The sequence below is a fragment of the Anser brachyrhynchus genome (genome assembly GCF_964034855.1).
Source record: "Anser brachyrhynchus genome assembly, chromosome: 27".
NCBI lineage: Eukaryota > Metazoa > Chordata > Aves > Anseriformes > Anatidae > Anser > Anser brachyrhynchus.
The window spans coordinates 5,065,726-5,084,654 of record NC_137720.1 but is presented as its reverse complement, the minus strand read 5'-3'; the positions used below and the strand labels follow the sequence as shown (position 1 = coordinate 5,084,654).

Genomic DNA, 18,929 nt, shown 5'->3' with positions numbered 1-18,929 from the left:
CACTGTCATAAAACTAATAAATGTGTAGCCAAACCCTAATTTAGAGGAACCTGGGGTGACCTCAGTTACTGTAATTACCCTAAAATGGTCCCTATGGCAACTCTGCCCCCATATGATAGGACAACACTAAATCATATCAACAGAGTATGCCTAAGGCTAATCCATGGGTAACTATAACTTAATCCTAAACTCAGTCTTTTATGTTGCTGGAAATGAGACTCTTAGAGTTTTCATGGCCTTTATCCACAGGTAAATCCCAGCTCGACTCCTATGGCAACCATAAACATAATCTCAATGCTAACCCTAAATTTCATCCCTGGAACAACCCTGTCCATGACTTCTGGCTGTGACCTCTGTCCATGACCCCAGCCTCACCGGGCTGGTGAGATAGGTACTAGCATCCTCCAACAATTGTCTTTGGCTTTTGGCCCAATACTTTGCTAATTACTGCAAAAACCTCCCACGCTTACCGGACACACTTGATGAGCCAGTTGGCCGTCCTCCTGCCAGCGGGAATAAAAGGCTGGTGTTGGCAGTCCTGGCAGACAGAGGGTTCGAGGCAAAGAGCTAAAGTTGCTTTGGCACTTCTTCGCAGGGACTGCAGTATGACAAAGTCAATTCTCTTCTTTGGCTTTCTTCTTGTCTTCCTTGGCCTGACTCTGCCAGGCACCCAGGGAAGAAAGATTCCCCGATGTGAGCTGGTGAAGATCCTACGCAAGCATAACTTTCAGGGCTTCGTGGGCAAAACTGTAGCTGACTGTGAGTATAATGAGCTCCCCCTGTACCTCCCTGCCCATACCACCCTTGTCCTTCTCAGCTTCTTTTTAATCCTCCGGCTGTCCCACGCTGTCCCACCATTCCTTTGACAGGCCGTCTTTCATCATTTCTCTTCCTCATCCCCTTCCTTGCCTCCTGTTGCTTACACTTCCCTGCTTATGCATCTGCCCACCCAGACCTTTCTCCTTCTGAACATTTGTGCATCCGTATCTCAGTCTTACAACGTCCACAATTCAATTACTCTTCCAGGTCTTCATTCATCATTGACTCCTTCATCTCTTTCCTCTTCCTTACCCTGAGCATACTTTGACGTTCCTCCTCTGGGCTCTCTCCTCATCCTGCAGGGGTCTGCCTGGTGCAACATGAGAGCAATTATGACACCCATGCTTTTAATGACAACGGGGGTAAGAGCCGGGACTACGGAATCTTTCAGATCAACAGCAAGTACTGGTGTGATGATGGCAAAACCCCTGGAACTTCAAATACCTGTCGTATCAATTGCTCGAGTAAGTGCTGGGGCAGAGCAAAGAGCCTTCTTCACCCACTTGGTGAAAGCAGCCTGCTCTGTCCATGCCATCTGTCCAGGCAACTATTCTGGGCATTTCTGTCCATGTGTCTGTCCTATCCGGAGTAGCTGAGGGAACTGGAGTTGTTTGGTCTGGAGAAGAGGAGGCTCAGGGCAGAGCTCACTGCTCTCTGCAACTGCCTGAAAGGAAGGTGTGGGGAGCTGGGGGTCGGCCTCTTCTCACAGATAACCGGAGATAGGACCAGAGGGAATGGCCTCGAGTTGTGCCAGGGGAGGTTCAGGTGGGAAATGAGGAGACATTTCTGCTCAGAAAGATCGGTCAGGCGTTGGGACGGGTTGCCCAGGGAGGTGGTGGAGTCACCGTCCCTGGGGGTGTTCAATGAAAGGTTGGACGTGGTGCTTGGGGACATGGTTTAGTGGGTGACATTGGTGGTAGGGGGTGGTTGGACCAGATGATCTTGGAGGGCTTTTCCAACCCTAATGATTCTATGGTTGTACGGTTCTATTCATCCAGCTCCTCAGTATCCCATTTACCCTTCCTGATGAACACCTTTCCCTCTGCCCATCTGTCCGTGCTGTTTCTCTACCCCCCTTCCCTCCATGCTGACCTTTTTTTCCCTTCTCTGCAGAACTTCGAGATGATAACATTGAAGATGATATTCGGTGTGCCAAGATAATTGCTAAACAGGCTCATGGCCTCACACCCTGGTAAGGAGCTTTGCAGAGGGAACTGGGGATGGCTGAGCAGAGGAGACAGAAAGAAATCCTGATATCGTCTGGTGGCGATGGGGGGGAGCCCTAGATATGGGGGTGCATTTGGTAGGATTTTAGCACAGCCCTTTTCCTGGAGCTGGGAGAACAGAGGGGTCTTGGATCCCAGCGCTCACCCTAACTCCCTGAATTTCTCTCCCCTTTCCGTGGTGAGGATACACCTCTGTTTTTCTTCCCTCACGTTCTCCCAGATTGAGTACACCAGACTTTTCATTAATTTATATCTTTCAGGATAACCCTGCTTTCTTCATCTAAAACTATCAAAGCCTAATGAATTCTCTATTTATAACCAGTTCAATCATTATCTAACTCCTCAAATCGCATTCTAACTCCTCAAATTACATTATGTATTTCTTTTCCAGGGTTGCCTGGAACAAATACTGCAAAGGCAAAAAACTGGATTCCTATGTCAAGGGTTGCTAATTGACTCTGCAAGCAGTGGCTGTGTTCTCAGGATGACCAACGGTGAAGAGTGAGGTTGTGTAGAGAGCGACTAGGAAAATGGATGGGTGCAGGGAATTAAACGCAGCGTAAGGTAGATGGGTTGCTGGCTATCGCTAATACAATGAGGCTTTGTGCTAATACAATGCAAGTACAGAATTTAAAGGCTGATGGCTTAGTAGAAATGAAACTTAGTGGAAGTGAGAGCATTACAGGTGGATTTTCAGCGATTTACTTGGGTAGTCCTGTCTCAAGATTTTGTTGTCCTGAATGATGACCATTTACGTGTTCTCTCTGTTTTCCTCTCTTTCTCTCTCCCCCTTCCTTCCTCCCTTCTTGCCACCCTTTCCCCCTCCTTCCCTTATCTTCTTTCATTCTTTTCTTCCTTCTTAACTGAGATGAAGAAAATAAGATCATTAATGAATGCTGCATTAGTTACAAGACCTGCATAATGGCAGTTGCCTTGTATCTAGGGCAGTCCCTGGCTGATGTGGGAAGTACAGAGACAGAGAACTGCACTGAAACAGAACCTTGTCCTTAAATTTGTCCTGAACATCTGCTCCTAGCTGATGTGGGAGATAGGGCACTGAAACGTATGGACATCTGGTCTGGCTGAATATGGCTTTTCTTATTATCTTTTGAGGTGTCAGATCAAATACGGTGTAGGAAAGATGCAGGGAGTTTCTGTCTCGGTGAGGAAATACAGGATGGGAAAGCCAATTAGGGCAGGGAAATGTTTTGCCATTTAGATCACAAGTAATTTTTCCAAATGAATGCTGAATCCAGGAACTGCGCAAATGGAAGGGGACAACACTTCAGCCTTCAGCCACGCTTGCTTCTTTGTATGCTTTGTTCTGCTGCTTGGTGAGCAGTGACTGCTTTTATGTTTAGACAATAAAGAGATGCTTTCACTTTTGTCTCCAGAGTTTATGTTAATGTATAAACCAATTATGAAAGGTACGTTTATTCAGATGGCTAAAAAATGAAAAAGAAAACACACACCAAAAACAAACAAACAAAAAACCAACTTGAAGTAGGCTTGCAGAAGAACTTCTTCCTGGCTACAGGGCAGACCTGTGGCTCTTTCCCCTCCCATGACAAAATTAGGGTTCATGACCTCATTAAGTAATTCAAAGAACTATTGCACATGCCGGAGCCCTTAAAATTTTGAGAAAATTCAAGAGAACTTGAATTGAAGCCTGACCTTGTCATTGTATTCAGCGCAGGTAGTTTCAGTCTATTTGGGGTTTAGAACAAAGCTTATATGGGCTTTTTACTTGTGGGTTGAACTCTGAAGAAGGGATGTTTTCTGTCTAGCTGATAGTTAAGACTATACCTGAGTGTCCAAGGGACACGCTCAACAAAAAGAGATCAGGGGAAGTGAAGGCTGCAAACCACACGTGTCCCTGCTAGGGGCTGCCAAATCCTACCACAGCTCCACAGCCCCAGGTCCAGCCAGAAGTCGGGCTGTAAATTCAGTCTAGCACACGCCAGTCGAATCTGCCATTACCTCAAACCCTGTGAGTATCACATCGGGCACCAGAAAGGGCTGCTGTGGTTTATCCCTGGTGGCAGCTGAGAACCATGCGCCTGCTCACTCAGTTCCCTGCCCTCACCCTCTGCTACAGAGCCCAGGAAGGTTCTTGTAGGGAATCTTAGCAGAATGAGGACTGGCCACAGGCTGGTGGTTATAACTGGAGCTTTATTATGACACAAAAAAATTTGTGATCAGCATAGCTTAGTGCTATCTACAATCTCTAGCAGCTAGCACAGCTTGCAGCCACACAGAACTCCCAGCAGTTAGCATCGCCTTCTTGTTTTCCACAGTTCTTGTTCCCTGGATTTTTCAGACAGCTGAACCCTCTGCAGATCAGGTCGAATTCTTAACAATCAGCACACAAAACAATCCTCAGAATCTAGACTCAGACTCGAGTCGCTCGCTCAGTCCTCGGGGGGAGCAGCCGACGGTGGCGGCAGCTCGATCGCCATCCCTTGCCGCACAGCAGCTCCAGTCCAGGTCCCTCGCAGGGTTTGCTGCTGCTTCATTTTATAAAGCAGAGCCCGTGCGTTGTTACGCCTCCCTGGTCCACGAGTGTCAGCCTTCAGGGACCCCTCTCTAACTGTGTCACGTTAAAGCCACGTCAGGCTGTGCTTGCAGCAAGCCCCCGTGCAAAACCCGGGGTGCAGGAAGGCAGCTCCCAGCTCCCAGCTCCTGCCCGCGGGTGCAGAGACCTGAGAGGTTTCTGAGCATCCTCTCCAGGAACTGCTCGCACCGAGCCCGCTGTGCCCTTTATCACCAAGACAGCTTTTCCAGGGGCAGATGCTTCTTCATCCCCCACAGAGACCTCCTGAGGAGGTGCCGTGGGTGCCCTCGCAGCATCCTTAGGGCGAGGGGCCGCAGGTGCCTGGGGTGCTGTCAGCCTCTCGCTGCTCTCAGCATCAGCACCACTAGATGGGCCCCGAGCCCTTGCTGTGCATGCAGCAAGTGAGCTCCAGAAACATAAACTCATGGCTGTCGCCAGGGAGAAGGGGAAAAACAAGGGCGAAAGGAGGAAAGGGATCGTCGCCAGTGGCACGGAGACGAGTCCGCAGCCCTCAGCAGGAGCAGCGTGACTGCGTTGCACAAAATGCCCCGAAAGGGTGGTGGGGTTACTGCAGGGAGACGACTGTCACGGTCTAAAGGGTTTCCAGGCCTGCTGGTGCATAGAGGTCACAACAGTGGGTTCATGGCATTCTGTAATGCACACGGACGAGGAGGCTTTATTTCCTAAAATAGCTATTTATTACAGATTACCACAAATCATAGAATCATAGCAGGGTGGTGGTTGGACCAGATGATCTTGGAGGTCTTTTCCGACCTTAATGAGTCTGTGATTCTATGAAATCACCACTAACTAATATATATACCACTAACTAATATATATGCAATATATACACAATATATACAATATATACACAATACACAATATATTGTATACAGTATATATTGTATGCAATATATATACAATATATACACCACTAATATATTATGATTAAAAAAAAGGCAGGCACGTATCTGGATAATAAGCCATCATAAATATTGCCAGGAAGTGAATAGATAATCGTAGATAATGAGGGAATAGCACTAATAGTAGTACTTTTCCCAGTAGGGCTGGCTTACTTGTGGCTGCCCCCATCCAGGGGTCTGACCAGGGACTTCTTTGGGAAAGCCCCCCACCGGCTCTCCACCTCGCCCCCAAATTTGTGATGGGGGCACGCATCCCCCCAGCAGCCTGGCTTCCCAGATTGGGCTCGGGAGGCCGGGGGAGCCGGGGAACGGGGTGACCCGGGACAAAGGCACTTTTCTTTTCGCAGAAGGGTGTCCCGGGGCCAGGCAGCCTGTCGCCACCCCCAGCCCGGGTCCGCGGCATGCGAAGCACTCACCCGCCTCGCAATGCGCCGGGTGAAGGAGCGACAGCTGCTGGGGGCCTTTTGCTGCCTCAGGAGCTGTGACAGCACCCGGGAGCCAGGCTGGGATCTAAATTTAAATCCGTGCTTTGTGTGTTTGGACATGCGAGCGCAGCCTCCAGCCCCCACTGCCCCACCACTCCGCCCGGCGCGCGGAGGAGACGGGCTCCGCAAGAAGGGGGCTCCCGGGGGGCTCCGGCTGGCCGCGACCCGGGCAAGGGGGCGAGAAAAGGCTTGGGGACGAACACCATGGAGCCCGCTTCTCCCCAGGATGACGTGAAGAAGAGGCAACAGAAGGAGAAGTCCAAGAAGCCGGTGCCACCAGCAGCCCCTCGGCCGCCCCGGGCTCTGTTCTGCTTAACCCTGCAGAACCCGCTGCGGAAGGCATGCATCAGCATCGTGGAGTGGAAGTATCTTTTGGGGTGTGCAGGGGCTCGGGAGTGCACGTGGGTGTGTGTGTGCCTGTGGGCAGGGGTGCAGAGGACCGGGACCCTCGCCCTGCGGCAGCAAGGGAAGGGCTTGGAGGGAGCAGGACAAACCGAGGAGGTGATCGGGGACCCCTATAGGAGGTGTCAGGATGGCTTGCCAGGAACATTTAGGGGGCTTGGTGTGTGAGGAGGGGGCACGGTGCCCGTCTCGGGGTGAGGACAGGGCCAGGCAGAGCCGGACAGGGACAGGGAGCAGCAGCCGAGGATGGAGAAAGGGGAGGGAGGTTTGGGGGGGAGCGAGGCCACGGCGAGCTGCTTGGGATGGCTCCTTGTGTGCGTCACCGCCTGCCTGGTCCTGCAGCTGCTCCGTGACGTAGGGGGGGAGGAGGGGGCTGGAGAGCGTCCCCCAAATCCTTGCCAGCACTGGTGACACCTCACCCCTTTCTCCCATCCCTCCCTGGCACCGCTGCCGCAGGTGAGGGCTTTTGTGAGTGACTGCTCAGGGGGACGGCATCTCTGTGCGCCCCTGGTTTGATTTAGGGATGGGATTTTGTTGGTTGCTCCTTGGTCATGTGTTTACTGGGATGTTTTGGCTTGGAAATGGTAAAATGTGGTGTTTCTGCCACCTGGCCAGCAACTATTCCAGGCCGTTAGACGTGGTCTTGTTCACCTGCATTTTATGGAAGGGAAGAGGGTGATTTTACCTTAGTGGGAGTGGAAACATTTCGCTTTGTGTTCAGCAAAACATCTGGGATCAAGTGAAAGTGGTGGGATTTGGGGACATTTCCAGCAAACCAAGTCCTTCCACCCCAGCTTTTCTCATTTCACCCACTGAATTCACGTGCGTGTTCCCAGCCTTGGCAGGGGTGTCCCAGCCCATCCAGGCTTTGCTCTAAACCGAGGAGGAGGCTTGGTCGCCTTGTTCCTACGCTGCAAAGGAGCTCTCTGACTGTTGAGTAGAGGAGCAGAGCCAAAATCGGGGAATTCTCCATATCTGCTTCTGCTTGGCTTTTCAAAAACGTCCTTCCCAGAGCTGTGTCTGTCTTAAACGTGCAGTGAGCATGGAGTAAACTTGCCCATACATCCTAGGAGCAGGGAAGAGTTGGAAATGGGCCTTACATCCTCCAGCATGCTCAAACACGTTCCTCATCCTGGGCCAAAGCGTGTTGGAGAACACGTAGCAAGGGGGGACTTTAGCCACGTTGCTGCCCTGGCAGAGGGGCCTGGGGGGACGAGGCGGGTGTCCCACCAGGAAGGGTGCAGGTGCTTCTGCCCCATGCAGGACAAACGATCCAGGGCGTTGGGTTTCGTCGGCACGGCTCGTGTGCCCGCCTGTATTTGTACCCCAGTGCACCTGGCCGCCCGCGTTGCAGGGTCGGGATTTACAGGGTCTGATGGTTCCAGCTCCCATGGGCTGCTGCGGGCTTCATTCAGGGCCAGGCAAGCGGCCAAGCGGAGATGAGCTGTGTCTGTTTGCTGGGGGGATGCCTCGGGGGTGGGTTCGGTGTTGCTGTCCACACTCGTGTCCCTTGGGCTCACCTCTGCTGCGCAGCATCTGCTGCCGGAGCCACCAAGGTGCAGAAGTGGGACAGGGTCATTTCCAGGCTGCTGGGCAGTGGGGTCTTGTCACTGCTCTCAGCCTATTGTGGGTGAAAGGCTGGCCTGGGGTTGTCTTTTTTTTTTTTTTTTTTTTTTTTAATGCTGAAATTTGCTCACATCTCAAACCCTGTATTTGTTAGTACAAGGAAACTGGGGTACTCTGCGAAGTGGCACGGCATCACACACTCAGCAGCTGGCCCAGCAAGCTGGTGGCTACTGGGGTGTGCCTGGCTTTGTGGTGCTACTGTGGTATTTCAGGTCATTTCGCAGCCAGGAGGACTTCAAGGCAGAAGTCTTGGTTGGCTGGATTTGGCCCGTTGCGTTTCTACCTCGTTACGGTGCCAGATTCGCACACTTGCATGCGACAAGTTCCAGCTCCAATTACAAGAGCTCACCCCCCAGGAAGGCAGAAATAAGCCCGTGGCTGTTTTCCCAGAGCAGGGGGACGGGCCAGCCACGAAGGAGCAGAGAGGGAGAGGGCAACCAGCAACCCCGCGGAAGAGCGATGGACAGGGCTGCTGGACAAAGGGCACGGGGGGTGTGGTAGGGAACGATCCCCAAATCAACCAAATGGGGATCAGACAGGGTCCCCTCCAGCTCTCGCAGATTAGCAAGGAAGATGAGAGAAATCCCCCAAACGCTTTCAATGAACCCAATAAGCTGGGACGCCAAGGGCGACGTGAGGGGCTTCTACAAGTGTATCGGTGGCAAAAGGAAGACTGGGGAAAACGTGGGCCCTCTGCTGAATGAAACGGGACGCAGGGTGGTGAAAAGGCTGAGGTACTGAAGGTCTTTGCCTCAGTCTTTACCAGCAAGACCAGCCTTTGGGAATCCAGAGACCAGGGTGAAAGGCTGGAGCAAGGAAGATGTACGCTCAGTGGAAGAGGATCAGGTCAGGAAATACTTCAGCAAACTGGACATTCAGAAGTCCATAAGATCCTCATAAGATCCAGCAGACTTTAGTTTTTATTGTCATCGAGTTAGTAGATAGAAGGGTCCAGATAGGGCAAAATAACCCGTGACGATCAGAGAACATGACTGACAGCACTCAGCCAGCTCAGCGTGCCGAAACAGAGAAAACACCCCCCAGGTGCCACTTACCCCGTGATGCTGAATCAGGCAGCCCAATGCCATATAATTACCTGCAAAGCTGAGCTAAGTAGTTAATTAACCGTGGTGCAGGGAAGTGTCAGTATGGCTGCAGGGCTGAGTTTCAAGGGCTGTGCTGGGCCCTGTAGCGGTATTGCTCTGCGTGGCTGAGCTGCTGGTGTGCCCACGGGTTGTCCTTTGTAGGGTCTGCCCGAGGGGAGGATAGGGGTGCTGGGAAAGCCCACTTGGGAGTGATAGCAGGTTGGTATTTATAGGTTGGGGTGAGAGATCTCAAAAACAGTCTGTGGGGGTCATGACCGCTGGCTGTGGTCGTAACTGGATGTTGTCTGATGGGACAGTGGAGAGGAGAAGGAGCTGGAGGGGGTGTGCTGGTTTGCGTCGCAGTTTGTTGATTTAACCTGTGGGTGGGTTTGGCTCCATGGATGGGACTCACTTTCTCCACCTGCACTTCATTTCAGTGGCTTCCAGTGCTAGTGGTGGGCGCGGGCAAGGCAAATAGATCAAGGAGAACTGACATGAGCATTCTGACCAAAAATGTTCATTGTCCCTTTCCGTGCCATGCTGTACCCAGCTGTCTTCTGCCAGCACAAGGCCACCAAATGAACAAAAAAGTCCTCTCTGCTTCCAGGTGTGTGCACGGCTCCGTGGTGCAGTGGTTAGAGCTCTTCGGAGCTGCATCAGGGCCTGGAAGTGACCAGAAAAATGGTGCCTGTCTTCTTCTGACCACGTCTGCTGCAGGGTACCGCAGGGCGGTGGGTTTGAACCACGCTGGGAGGAGCTGGGGTCCCTGGGGTGAGAGCCCTGCCGTGGGTGAGGTCCTGGAGACGGATTTTGGGCCCTTCTGGGACTTCAGGGACGTGGCAGCTGAAGCTTGACCTCGAGGCTGCGAGGTCTCCAGGTCCTGCATCTCATCCTAAATCCTCGTTTCTGAATTCCTTCCCTTTCCAAGGACCCCAGGAAGGGGCAGGGGCTGGGGGTGTGCAGGGGGTGAGGTCCGGCTTTTGTCTGGTTCCCTGCCCCAGGGGGAGGTTGGTTCCCTTTGTGTACCCAGACAGGGTGGGGGCTGCGCCTGCTTTTCCATTCCCGTCCCCCCTTCCTTAACTCTTCCTCTCAGGCCTTTCGAGATCATCATCCTTCTGACCATCTTTGCCAACTGTGTCGCCCTGGCCATCTACCTGCCCATGCCCGAGGATGACACCAACGTCGCCAACTCCAGCCTGGTAAGGCAGAGCCCGGCGTGTTCCCCAAGCCTCCTCGCTGCGTGGCCCCGCGCCGCATCCCCTGGGTGCAAAACGGGGTGTCTGTAGTGCCGGGGAGCTGCTGCTGCCCCGGGGGGTGCAATCAGGCCTTGGCACTCCACCGAGAGAGAGACAGAGAGGGGCAAGCAGTGGAGAAACCGCTGCAGAAAGGGTCTTCAAAGGGGCCGAAACCGCCCCCAGGTCGGCACCCAGGGCAGCAGGCGGGTGTGTGAAGTGCACAGGAAGGAAGAATTGGTGCCAAAAAAAGGAAAGAATCCCCTCAGGTTTTTTTTTTTTTTATCCCGATGCTTCCAAAAGGAAACATCCTGTTCCAGAAAGGCTGAAATGTTTTGTTTTAGCATTTTTGGAACAAAGTTTCCTGACCTTTTATTTCTAAACTGTATATTTAACTCTGGGACCCTTTTTTTTTTTAAAGGGGGGAAAAACTTCTGTTAAGCAGAGAGGTCACTCCTTTCCAATCAGTAACTCAATTTTTTCCAGTCACTCCATATTGCCTGGAATAAAATATTTTGGTGTGATCCCAATCAATAGTTTTCATTATTTTTAGCTCGCCACCACCTTCCCCCTCTTCAAATCCCTCTCGTGGTTCAATCCACATTGATTTCCATTGAGAGCCAGAGTCTGGGCACTGAATCAAGGCAACCAAATAGGTTGTTTTTAATTAAATGTTCTCTTCTGCTAATTTCAGGACTCGTCAGTGCTGGGGTGGGGTGTTGTGTGCAGGTATTGCTGACAATTTGTGACTTAAACACCGCTCTGTGTTTTGACTGTTCCTTAGAGGCTCTGCAGGGAAAAATATTAAAGCAGTCATAAGATTTGAGGTTTGGAATACAAAGCAAGGCTTTCATCTGAGCAGGTTTTAATTCCTTGAGCTGCTTTTAGCTCTTTCCCTCTCAACAGGCTTTTAGTGGCACCGAAGATGGTGCTTGCTTCTCATTTCCTTGGAGAAAGGGAAGGGGATGCTGTTGCCAGTGTGTTAGGATTTTGAAAATAAAACCAAGAGAGGTCGGCAGAGGAGGGGAATTAAATGTGTGGTGGACATCTGGGGCTCGTTCAGCCTCCTGGCATGGTCCCTGAGCATCTTCTGACCCCTGGTGTGCTCGGAGCAGGACGCGCTGCTTTGGGTTTGTCACCTGGCCGCGGGGGCACGAGGGGACGGGGAAAGTGCTGAGATGAAAGAGGCAAAGCAAAAAAAAAGAAAAAAAAAAAGTGGGGGGGGCAGGGGCGATGGGGGCTTCCCACTGGGAAGGGGTCTGGGATTTGGCTGAGATCAGACAAAGGATGAGCCCGAGCCCAGCAGCAGGACAGGAGGCGGCCAGGGGGGCACCCACAGCACCCAACACGTGCTACCTAACTGCGTCTACAAAGCCATTTCAGCTCCTTATATTTATTACATATTAGCTTATTTATACGATATCTGATTTGGATTGTTTTTTCAGCCTGTTGCCATGCCAACGGCCCGCTCTGTCAGGAGCCTGGCAGCCCCCGGGGCTCCGTTCTTTCAGCCCTGCTCCACACATTTCTTTGTCTCTTTGTCCCCGTGTGCTGGTGGCATTGGCGAACATCCCCTGCTACGAGCTGGGCCAGGCTCAGCACTCAGGTGCTGGGCTGGGCTCTGCACGGGGCTGCAGGTCCTGCAGCAAAGGCTCCTTGGATGCGTTTCTTCCCCCAACAGAGGGATGCTGCGATGCACTTAGTCTCTCCCTGTCAATTTTAATTGCCTCTCCTCATTGCCCAGTTGTCTCCAGGGAGGATTGCTTTTTTCTGAAGGCTTTAAAATAGGTGAGGAGGGGAAATAGGTGAGGGGGAAGAGAGCAGGGCAGTGAGGACGTTGCCCCAGATCTCCTGCAGGACCAAGGCTCCCATCTGGGCTCCCCGTGGGTCAGTGCAGGGAAGGGGGGATCTCCTGGGACACTTCTGCTGCTGCTTTGGTCCCGTGTGGCTGGAAAACCTTGTGAGCAGCCACGCTCGTGGCTGTCTTTCCAGGACCACCCAAGGAAGACTTGCATACGGAATTTGCACTAGGTACAGAATTAGTCTCATTGAAGCGTTCTCAATCAAAACCCATTTAAGGTGATGGAAAATATTTGATAACCCCTAAATGTTCTATGAATCTGTTTTCCTGTATCCTGGGAGAAATACAGATGCTTAATTTCAATGTATTTAAATTTTATTCCTTATAGATTAGATTTCATCTATTACAGAAGGTTTTTGTTTTGTAATGCAGATTTTAGAAAATTTTGTGTAGTTCTATTGAAATCAAACTTTTTCAACACTGAAATGTTTTTTGACTTCAAGTCAATCCAAATTTCAGAGCATCTCATCTGCGGCAGCCCCAGGAATGTCATTGGGGTGCCCCACAGCTGTGAGCCCAAGCCTCTGTTCCCCCTATTTGCTGGAAGGAGACATTGGGGCTCATTCTGGAGGGTCCTGAGCGCCCTTAGGGTTGGGGGCTGGTGCTGCCCAGCAGGCTGGAGCTGTGTCATGTTGCATCGCGGCGGCGTGGCGCACGCTGTTATTTCTGCTGTGCTGTGTCCCCGTTCAGAGCCCGCAGGTCAGGTTACCCCATGTCCCTGAGCATTGTTGAAGCATGTCTGTGTGCAGCAGCCAGCACGCTATAAAGATCTGCACCTTTTTATAGTGCTTTTCGAAGGCTGGACTTGCACATTCAACCCCAGCTCTTCAGGGCAAAACACCCCTGGCTTCTCTCCGCTGGTATCCAGCGGCAGCAGTAAGTTTGCCCTGGCTCAGGACATCTCTTTGGGGCCACATGGGTTTACTCTCAGTATGTGTTCTGCACCTACACTTATTTGGGGAATTCAGAGAGAGTTTGCTGAGGGGTGACAGCCCTAGTTAAAGGCTGTCCCACCTCAGCCCACTGATATCTTTATAGTCAGGGGCCTGGTTTTCCTTTGCTCTGCTAACATCAGAGCCTGTCTGCAGTTTACAGCCAGACAAGGCTGGGGGAACTGGACCCACAGCTGCAGGACTGGTGATGTGGGGGATTCCTCCAGCCGGCACTGACGGATCCCAGCATAGCACCTTCATACTGACCGTGCCACGAGCTTTCCTTGCACCAGAGAGTTAGACCAGCAGGACAGACCAGGATGATCCAGTTTTGCTTGTGTGGCTGGCTCTGCAAAGCACAGCATGGAGCTGGAGCTGTAAGGATGCCTGCAGCCTCCCAGGAGGGAGGCGACGCAGCCAGCTAAGGTAGCAGGGGGCTTTCGGGTTTGAAACTCCCTGTCTGGATATACGTGGTGGGCTCCAAATGGCACTGGAGGTGGCCAAAGGACAGCTCATCTGATGTGGGCTTCTCAAGGGGATCACGAAGGAACAGTAAGTCATCCTCTGAATCTGTGCGAGGGGTTTTTAGAAGGGGAGCTCTGCTGGTTGCAGACTCTGGAGGCTGATCCTGCCTTGCTGGGTGAAGCAGGGCAGGGAATTAACAAGGACGGGCTACGGGGGATCTGTCACTGATAAGCGGGGAAGGCAAGCAGCGTTGCCTGAGTGAAAACTCAAAGATGCAGCCCCGATAACAGCCGTAGTTGCAGTGCTTAGGTCTCTGCTCTCACCGCTGCTTCCCACCGATCTAACAAGGGGCTGGCACTGGCATGGGTGGCAGTCACACAGGGACGCTTGGCATGCCCGCCGCTTTTGGCCGCGGTAATTGAGCAAGCAATGGGTCTGTCTGAGCCTTGGCTTCATACATGGACAGCATTTTCCGTTTGGCAAGCCAGATGGCCCCGTGAGGAAGCAGTGCTGTGGCAGCACGCCCTCGGTGCTGCGGCCTCCCTCTGCCTTTCTGGGTGCGATTCCCCGTAGAGACCAAGTGGAGGGGATGCTCCTTGCCCTTCATGGGTTGCAAATTGAGGAGAGGGGCCATGGAAAACTAGAAATATAAATATCCCCATCCATTTGACCGCTTCAGAGGCACTTTAATCCCAGCCTGGAAAGGGCCAGCAGCAGTGGCGGCGGTGATCACGGTGACGGGCAGAACCAGGTGGGCACAGGCAGCTTTTGGCCAGGCTCCATGGAAAACGGAGCTATTCCAGGCCCGGTGGCTGCGGCACGGTGCCGAGCCCCTGCAGCGGGCACCAGGCCCTGTCGGGGGGAGCGGGCATGGTGGCGGAGCCCCCGGGCCAGGCTCCTTCTCGCAGCTCAATTCGCCGTGCAGATGTCTGGAGCAGGCTGGAGGCCTGAAGGAAGAGGCCTGGCTTCCCTGGGAGCCCAGGGCGTGAGGGAAAACACAACGCAGCCAACTCGTACCACGGGGTTTGTGTGGTGTCTCCAACATGTACCCAGCGTGTCTGCTGCTGGGGAGGCTGAGGAGAAGGAGCAGTGGGATGAAGGCCCTAGGGGGAGTGGGAGGGTGAGGCAGGGATGTGCACTGCCCTAGATCGGGCACCTTAGGGTGCTGGTTTGGGGGGTGGCGGCGTTCCTGGTGTAGTTTGTAAGAAGCAGGGGTAGGATCCTGTCAGCACGTTGTTGAAGGGATGCAGAGGGTGGCATGTGGTGGCTCAGCGTGCCACCGAGTCCTGCCTGGGACAACCACGGTGCTGCCTGGGAGATCACAGATGGGTCGGCACCAGGGGCAGAGCCAGGGACACATGGCGGTGAGGCTGAGGGAGGTGACAGACTGCTCTAACGGAGCGTCCTCTCCTGCTTGCAACCCCCAGGAGAAGATCGAATATGCCTTCCTGATCTTCTTTGCCATCGAGGCGATGCTCAAGATAATTGCCTACGGGTTTCTTTTCCATACGGATGCCTACCTCCGAAATGGCTGGAACGTGCTCGACTTCTCCATCGTGTCCCTCGGGTAATGCAAGGAGGGGAAGCTGCTGGCACTCGGCTTGTGCCAGGCCTGGTCCATAGCCCATCAGCTACATTGAGGGTTGTTTTTTTGTTTTGTTTTTAGTGACTGCAGTGGGTTTTTGGGCAACCCGTAGAGTTAGTTCATGGTCTTCTCCCAAGGGCCCCGTTTTCTTGCCCTGACCTCCCCTGAAAGTCTCTGTAACTCCCATTTCTTCTTGTCTGACTCCTTAATGCCTCTGGGACCTCCTTGCTCTGGGCTGTAGGAGTGGCATGGTGTCCTCCCATGCTTGGCACGTGGGGAACGGGTCCCGTGGGCATGGGATGGGAGGGCTGTGGGCTGCAGAGCAGGTTGTGCCCAGCCATAAGTGCATCCAGGAGCTGGGCTTAGCCAAGAGCTGGCAGAGTCCTGTCCCTCGCCTTCCTGCCTGCAGAGCTCTGACTCCATCACAGATCCTTGGTTTCCATCCTCACGCCCTTCTCTTCCTCCCCGTCCTTCCTTTTTTCTCCCCTTCCCTCCCTTTCCTGTGCCTTTTCAGGCTTTTCACCATGACCCTGGAGCAGATCAATGCGAAGCAGGGAGGGTCTTCGGGGGGGAAAGGCGGCTTCGACGTGAAGGCCCTGCGAGCGTTTCGTGTGCTGAGACCGCTGCGCCTGGTGTCGGGAGTGCCGAGTGGGTGCCGGGCTCCCTGCCAGCAGGACGGGCTGTGGGGTGGATGGGGCCCTGGGCCTGGCCGGGTGGAGGTCATAGGGCAGGTTTCATTTGCTTCTGGCAGGGATCTTCTTTTCCCATAAGCCGTGTAAATATAAGAAGGGAGCAACAGAGTGGATGGAGGGGCATGAAGTATCCTCCAGCACTGCTCTGCTGGAGTCTTCCAGGTGCTCACATGGTGGGTAGAGAAAGGAGCAAGAAATTGCTCCAGAAATCTCAGTCCCAACACACCTGAGCTTCTCTTCCCTTCATGGGGCATTTCCAGGCTGGCTGTCGGAGGGTCTGGCAGGAACGCAGGGTGCACCCAAAGCAGTTTGGGGAGTGGCTGAGCTCCTCTCTCTTCTCCCTGGTGCAGGCCTTCAGGTCGTCCTGAACTCCATCATCAAGGCCATGGTGCCCCTGCTCCACATCGCCCTGCTTGTGCTCTTCATGATCATCATCTACGCCATTGTCGGGCAGGAGCTCTTCAAGGGCAAGATGCACAAGACCTGCTACTACTTCGGGACAGGTGGGGCTGTGGCAGGGGGGGACATGGTATAGAAATCTCTGTGTGGCTCCTGTGGGGACTATAGAGCCTCTGCAGGTAGCAGAAAGTCTGGTCCTGCCAACATCAGGCCTGGGAGAGCATGAGGGCTGAAGGATGTTTGGTACAGGACTGGCAACTGTAGATGGTGGGAGGAGGTGGTGGAAGGAGCCCCCTTCGGAAAGCTTCTGCGGGAGGCTGGGAGGTGCTGGGACCTGCTCGCCTTGGCCCAAAATGCTGCTTAGACCATGGCTTCTTCCCTCAGATGTGATCGCCACGGTGGGGGCGGAGAAGCCAGCCCCCTGCACCACCTCTGGCCACGGGCGACACTGCACCATCAACGGCACCGAGTGCCGAAGCGGCTGGCCGGGACCCAACAACGGCATCACTCACTTTGACAACTTCGGCTTTGCCATGCTGACCGTCTACCAGTGCATCACCATGGAAGGCTGGACCGAGGTCCTCTACTGGGTAGGCTCCAGCAGCCTGGGCTTGGTGTCCAGCTCGGCACCGGTGACCGCTGGATGTGCCTTGCGGCAGGAAACTCCCTCCGGGACCCTTTCATGGGGTTAGGTCTCTCCCCCACTGGCAGACACCCTGCCCTCACCCAGCTTCATGCTGTGACGCACAGCGCATCGTGCACGGGGCACATATCCCACATCTCTGCCCTGCAGACACTGCCCACCATGCCTTTGCTTTCCAGGGTGCTTCAGCTCCCACCTTTGGGGGTGCAGACCAGGCAATGGGGGGCTGGTGGATGCTTCTCCAGCAAAACCCCGTGTTTTGCAGTCTTTGGGAGGCTGTCTTGCTGAGGCTTAGGCGTGAGGCTGATGTTTAAATCTGCTCCCCAAATGCTCTGGCTTTTCCTCCACTAACAGCAGATGCAGAGCGGTGCAGGGTAAGGGCTCAGCCAGGTTAATCTGCTGCCATCCCAGGTGCTCCCTTTGGAGGGGACAAAGCTTCCAGAAGCTGTTGGGAGGCTCCCAGGTGGCAGACTTCTGCCTCTCTCCTTGCCAGGTTAACGATGCCATTGGCAATGAATGGCCCTGGATCTATTTTGTCAGCCTTATCTTGCTCGGCTCCTTCTTCGTTCTCAACCTGGTGCTGGGGGTGCTCAGCGGGTAAGTGCCACCCTGCCCCTTCTCTTTACCAGCAGGTCAGCGAGCGCAATGTGGACATTTAACTGTACAAGGAGAGAAAGCCTTGAAAAGTGTGTTCCTTCTCCTCTCCCAATCCACTCCCTTTCTTTTTGCATGCTTGGAAACACAACCTCGAGTTACCTTTTGTATCAGCATCCGTGGCTGCCTGAGGTTTCAGCTCAACACCTAACACAAAAACACCTTTTCCCTGCAGTACTGGCACCTGTCAGCAGATGCAGCCGTGAAACACATTTGAGGTGTTTGCAGTGTGGTTTGCAGCCAAAGGAGCTGAGCAGAGAGCTCAAACCAGCTGTCCTTACCCTACAGCTGTGTCAAGACACCAATTAGTTATATGCTAATTACTTGGATTTGTTAGCCAAGCGATTTGACAAGAGGCAATGGGCACAAACTGAAAAAGGATGGTAACGTTGGGAGCCCCCCCCAGTGACAGACGGAACTTATCCCCATTGCCATGGAGACAGCATCCTGATTATTTGCTGTGTGATGAGCTCCCCTTCCCCACATGGAGAATGTGGGGCCAGCTTTTTGTCTCCAAATAGGGGAGACTCTGCTTGCTCTAATCATGGGATCACAGAATCATTTAGGGTGGAAAAGACCTTCAGGACCAAGTCCAACCATCAGCCTGACCTACTGAGTCACTAACCCACGTCCCTCGGTGCCACATCCACATGTCTCTTAAATACCTCCAGGGACAGGGACTCCACCACCTCCCTGGGCAGCCCGTTCTGATGCTTGAACCACCCTCTGCGTGGAGAAACCATTCCCAATATCCAAGCTAATCCTCCCCTGGTGCCACCTGTGGCTGTTGCCTTGTGTTTTTATCACTTCTTTCCCAGTCCCTTCCCAGCTTCGCTGCCCTTCTCTCCACATCCTCGAGCAATTCAGCGGCCTTGTCGTGAGAGGCCCTAAACTGAGGGCAATATTCGAGGTGAGGCCTCACACCTGGACCCACTGCTGGCTTGTGTTCAGCTCCCCCAGGGCCTTTTCTGCTGGGCAGCTTTCCAGGCACCCTTCCCCACGCCTGCCCCGTGCGTGGGGTTGGTGTGCCCCAAGCGATCTGATCCTGAGCAGGGCCGGGGACCTCTGCAGCATCTCGTGGTGGTTGGCCTGCCCGGCCACAGCCTCCTGCAGCACAGAGGTCCCACGGAGCAGCCGGTGGTGGGGAAGAAACCCTACCTGCCAACACATGATCTCCCGTGATCTTGTGTCGTGGAACGGGGCTGAGAGCGAGGAGTCAGCAGAGCAAGCTCTTGGTGGGAGGGTATTTTGGGCTTTTAGCTTTCTACGAGGATTGGTATGGGACAGGGCTGCGGGACGTGGCCTCCGGCTGCCTCCTGAGCCTTACCCTGCTCCTTGCCTCGTCC

General features: G+C 53.6%; 2 protein-coding genes across 2 annotated transcripts in view; both read left to right on the top strand.

Moving 5' to 3' along the window:
• Positions 1-539: 539 nt before the first annotated feature.
• On the top strand, positions 540-3,426 carry LOC308183276 (lysozyme C-like). Its single transcript, XM_080569121.1, has 4 exons — positions 540-759; positions 1,122-1,283; positions 1,933-2,011; positions 2,437-3,426. The coding sequence occupies exons 1-4, from the start codon at positions 606-608 to the stop codon at positions 2,495-2,497; spliced, it is 456 nt and encodes a 151-aa protein (XP_080425247.1). The 5' UTR covers positions 540-605; the 3' UTR covers positions 2,498-3,426.
• Positions 3,427-5,062: 1,636 nt separating this feature from the next.
• The window catches only part of CACNA1S (calcium voltage-gated channel subunit alpha1 S), a 35,839-nt gene continuing 21,972 nt past the window's right edge, over positions 5,063-18,929 (top strand). Inside the window, exons 1-7 of the mRNA XM_080569059.1 lie at positions 5,063-6,372; positions 10,214-10,319; positions 15,038-15,177; positions 15,710-15,843; positions 16,238-16,390; positions 16,671-16,876; positions 17,423-17,526. Of these exons, the coding sequence (XP_080425185.1) occupies positions 6,212-6,372; positions 10,214-10,319; positions 15,038-15,177; positions 15,710-15,843; positions 16,238-16,390; positions 16,671-16,876; positions 17,423-17,526 (1,004 nt within the window). The 5' untranslated portion in view covers positions 5,063-6,211. The remainder of the gene's footprint in view (positions 6,373-10,213; positions 10,320-15,037; positions 15,178-15,709; positions 15,844-16,237; positions 16,391-16,670; positions 16,877-17,422; positions 17,527-18,929) is intronic.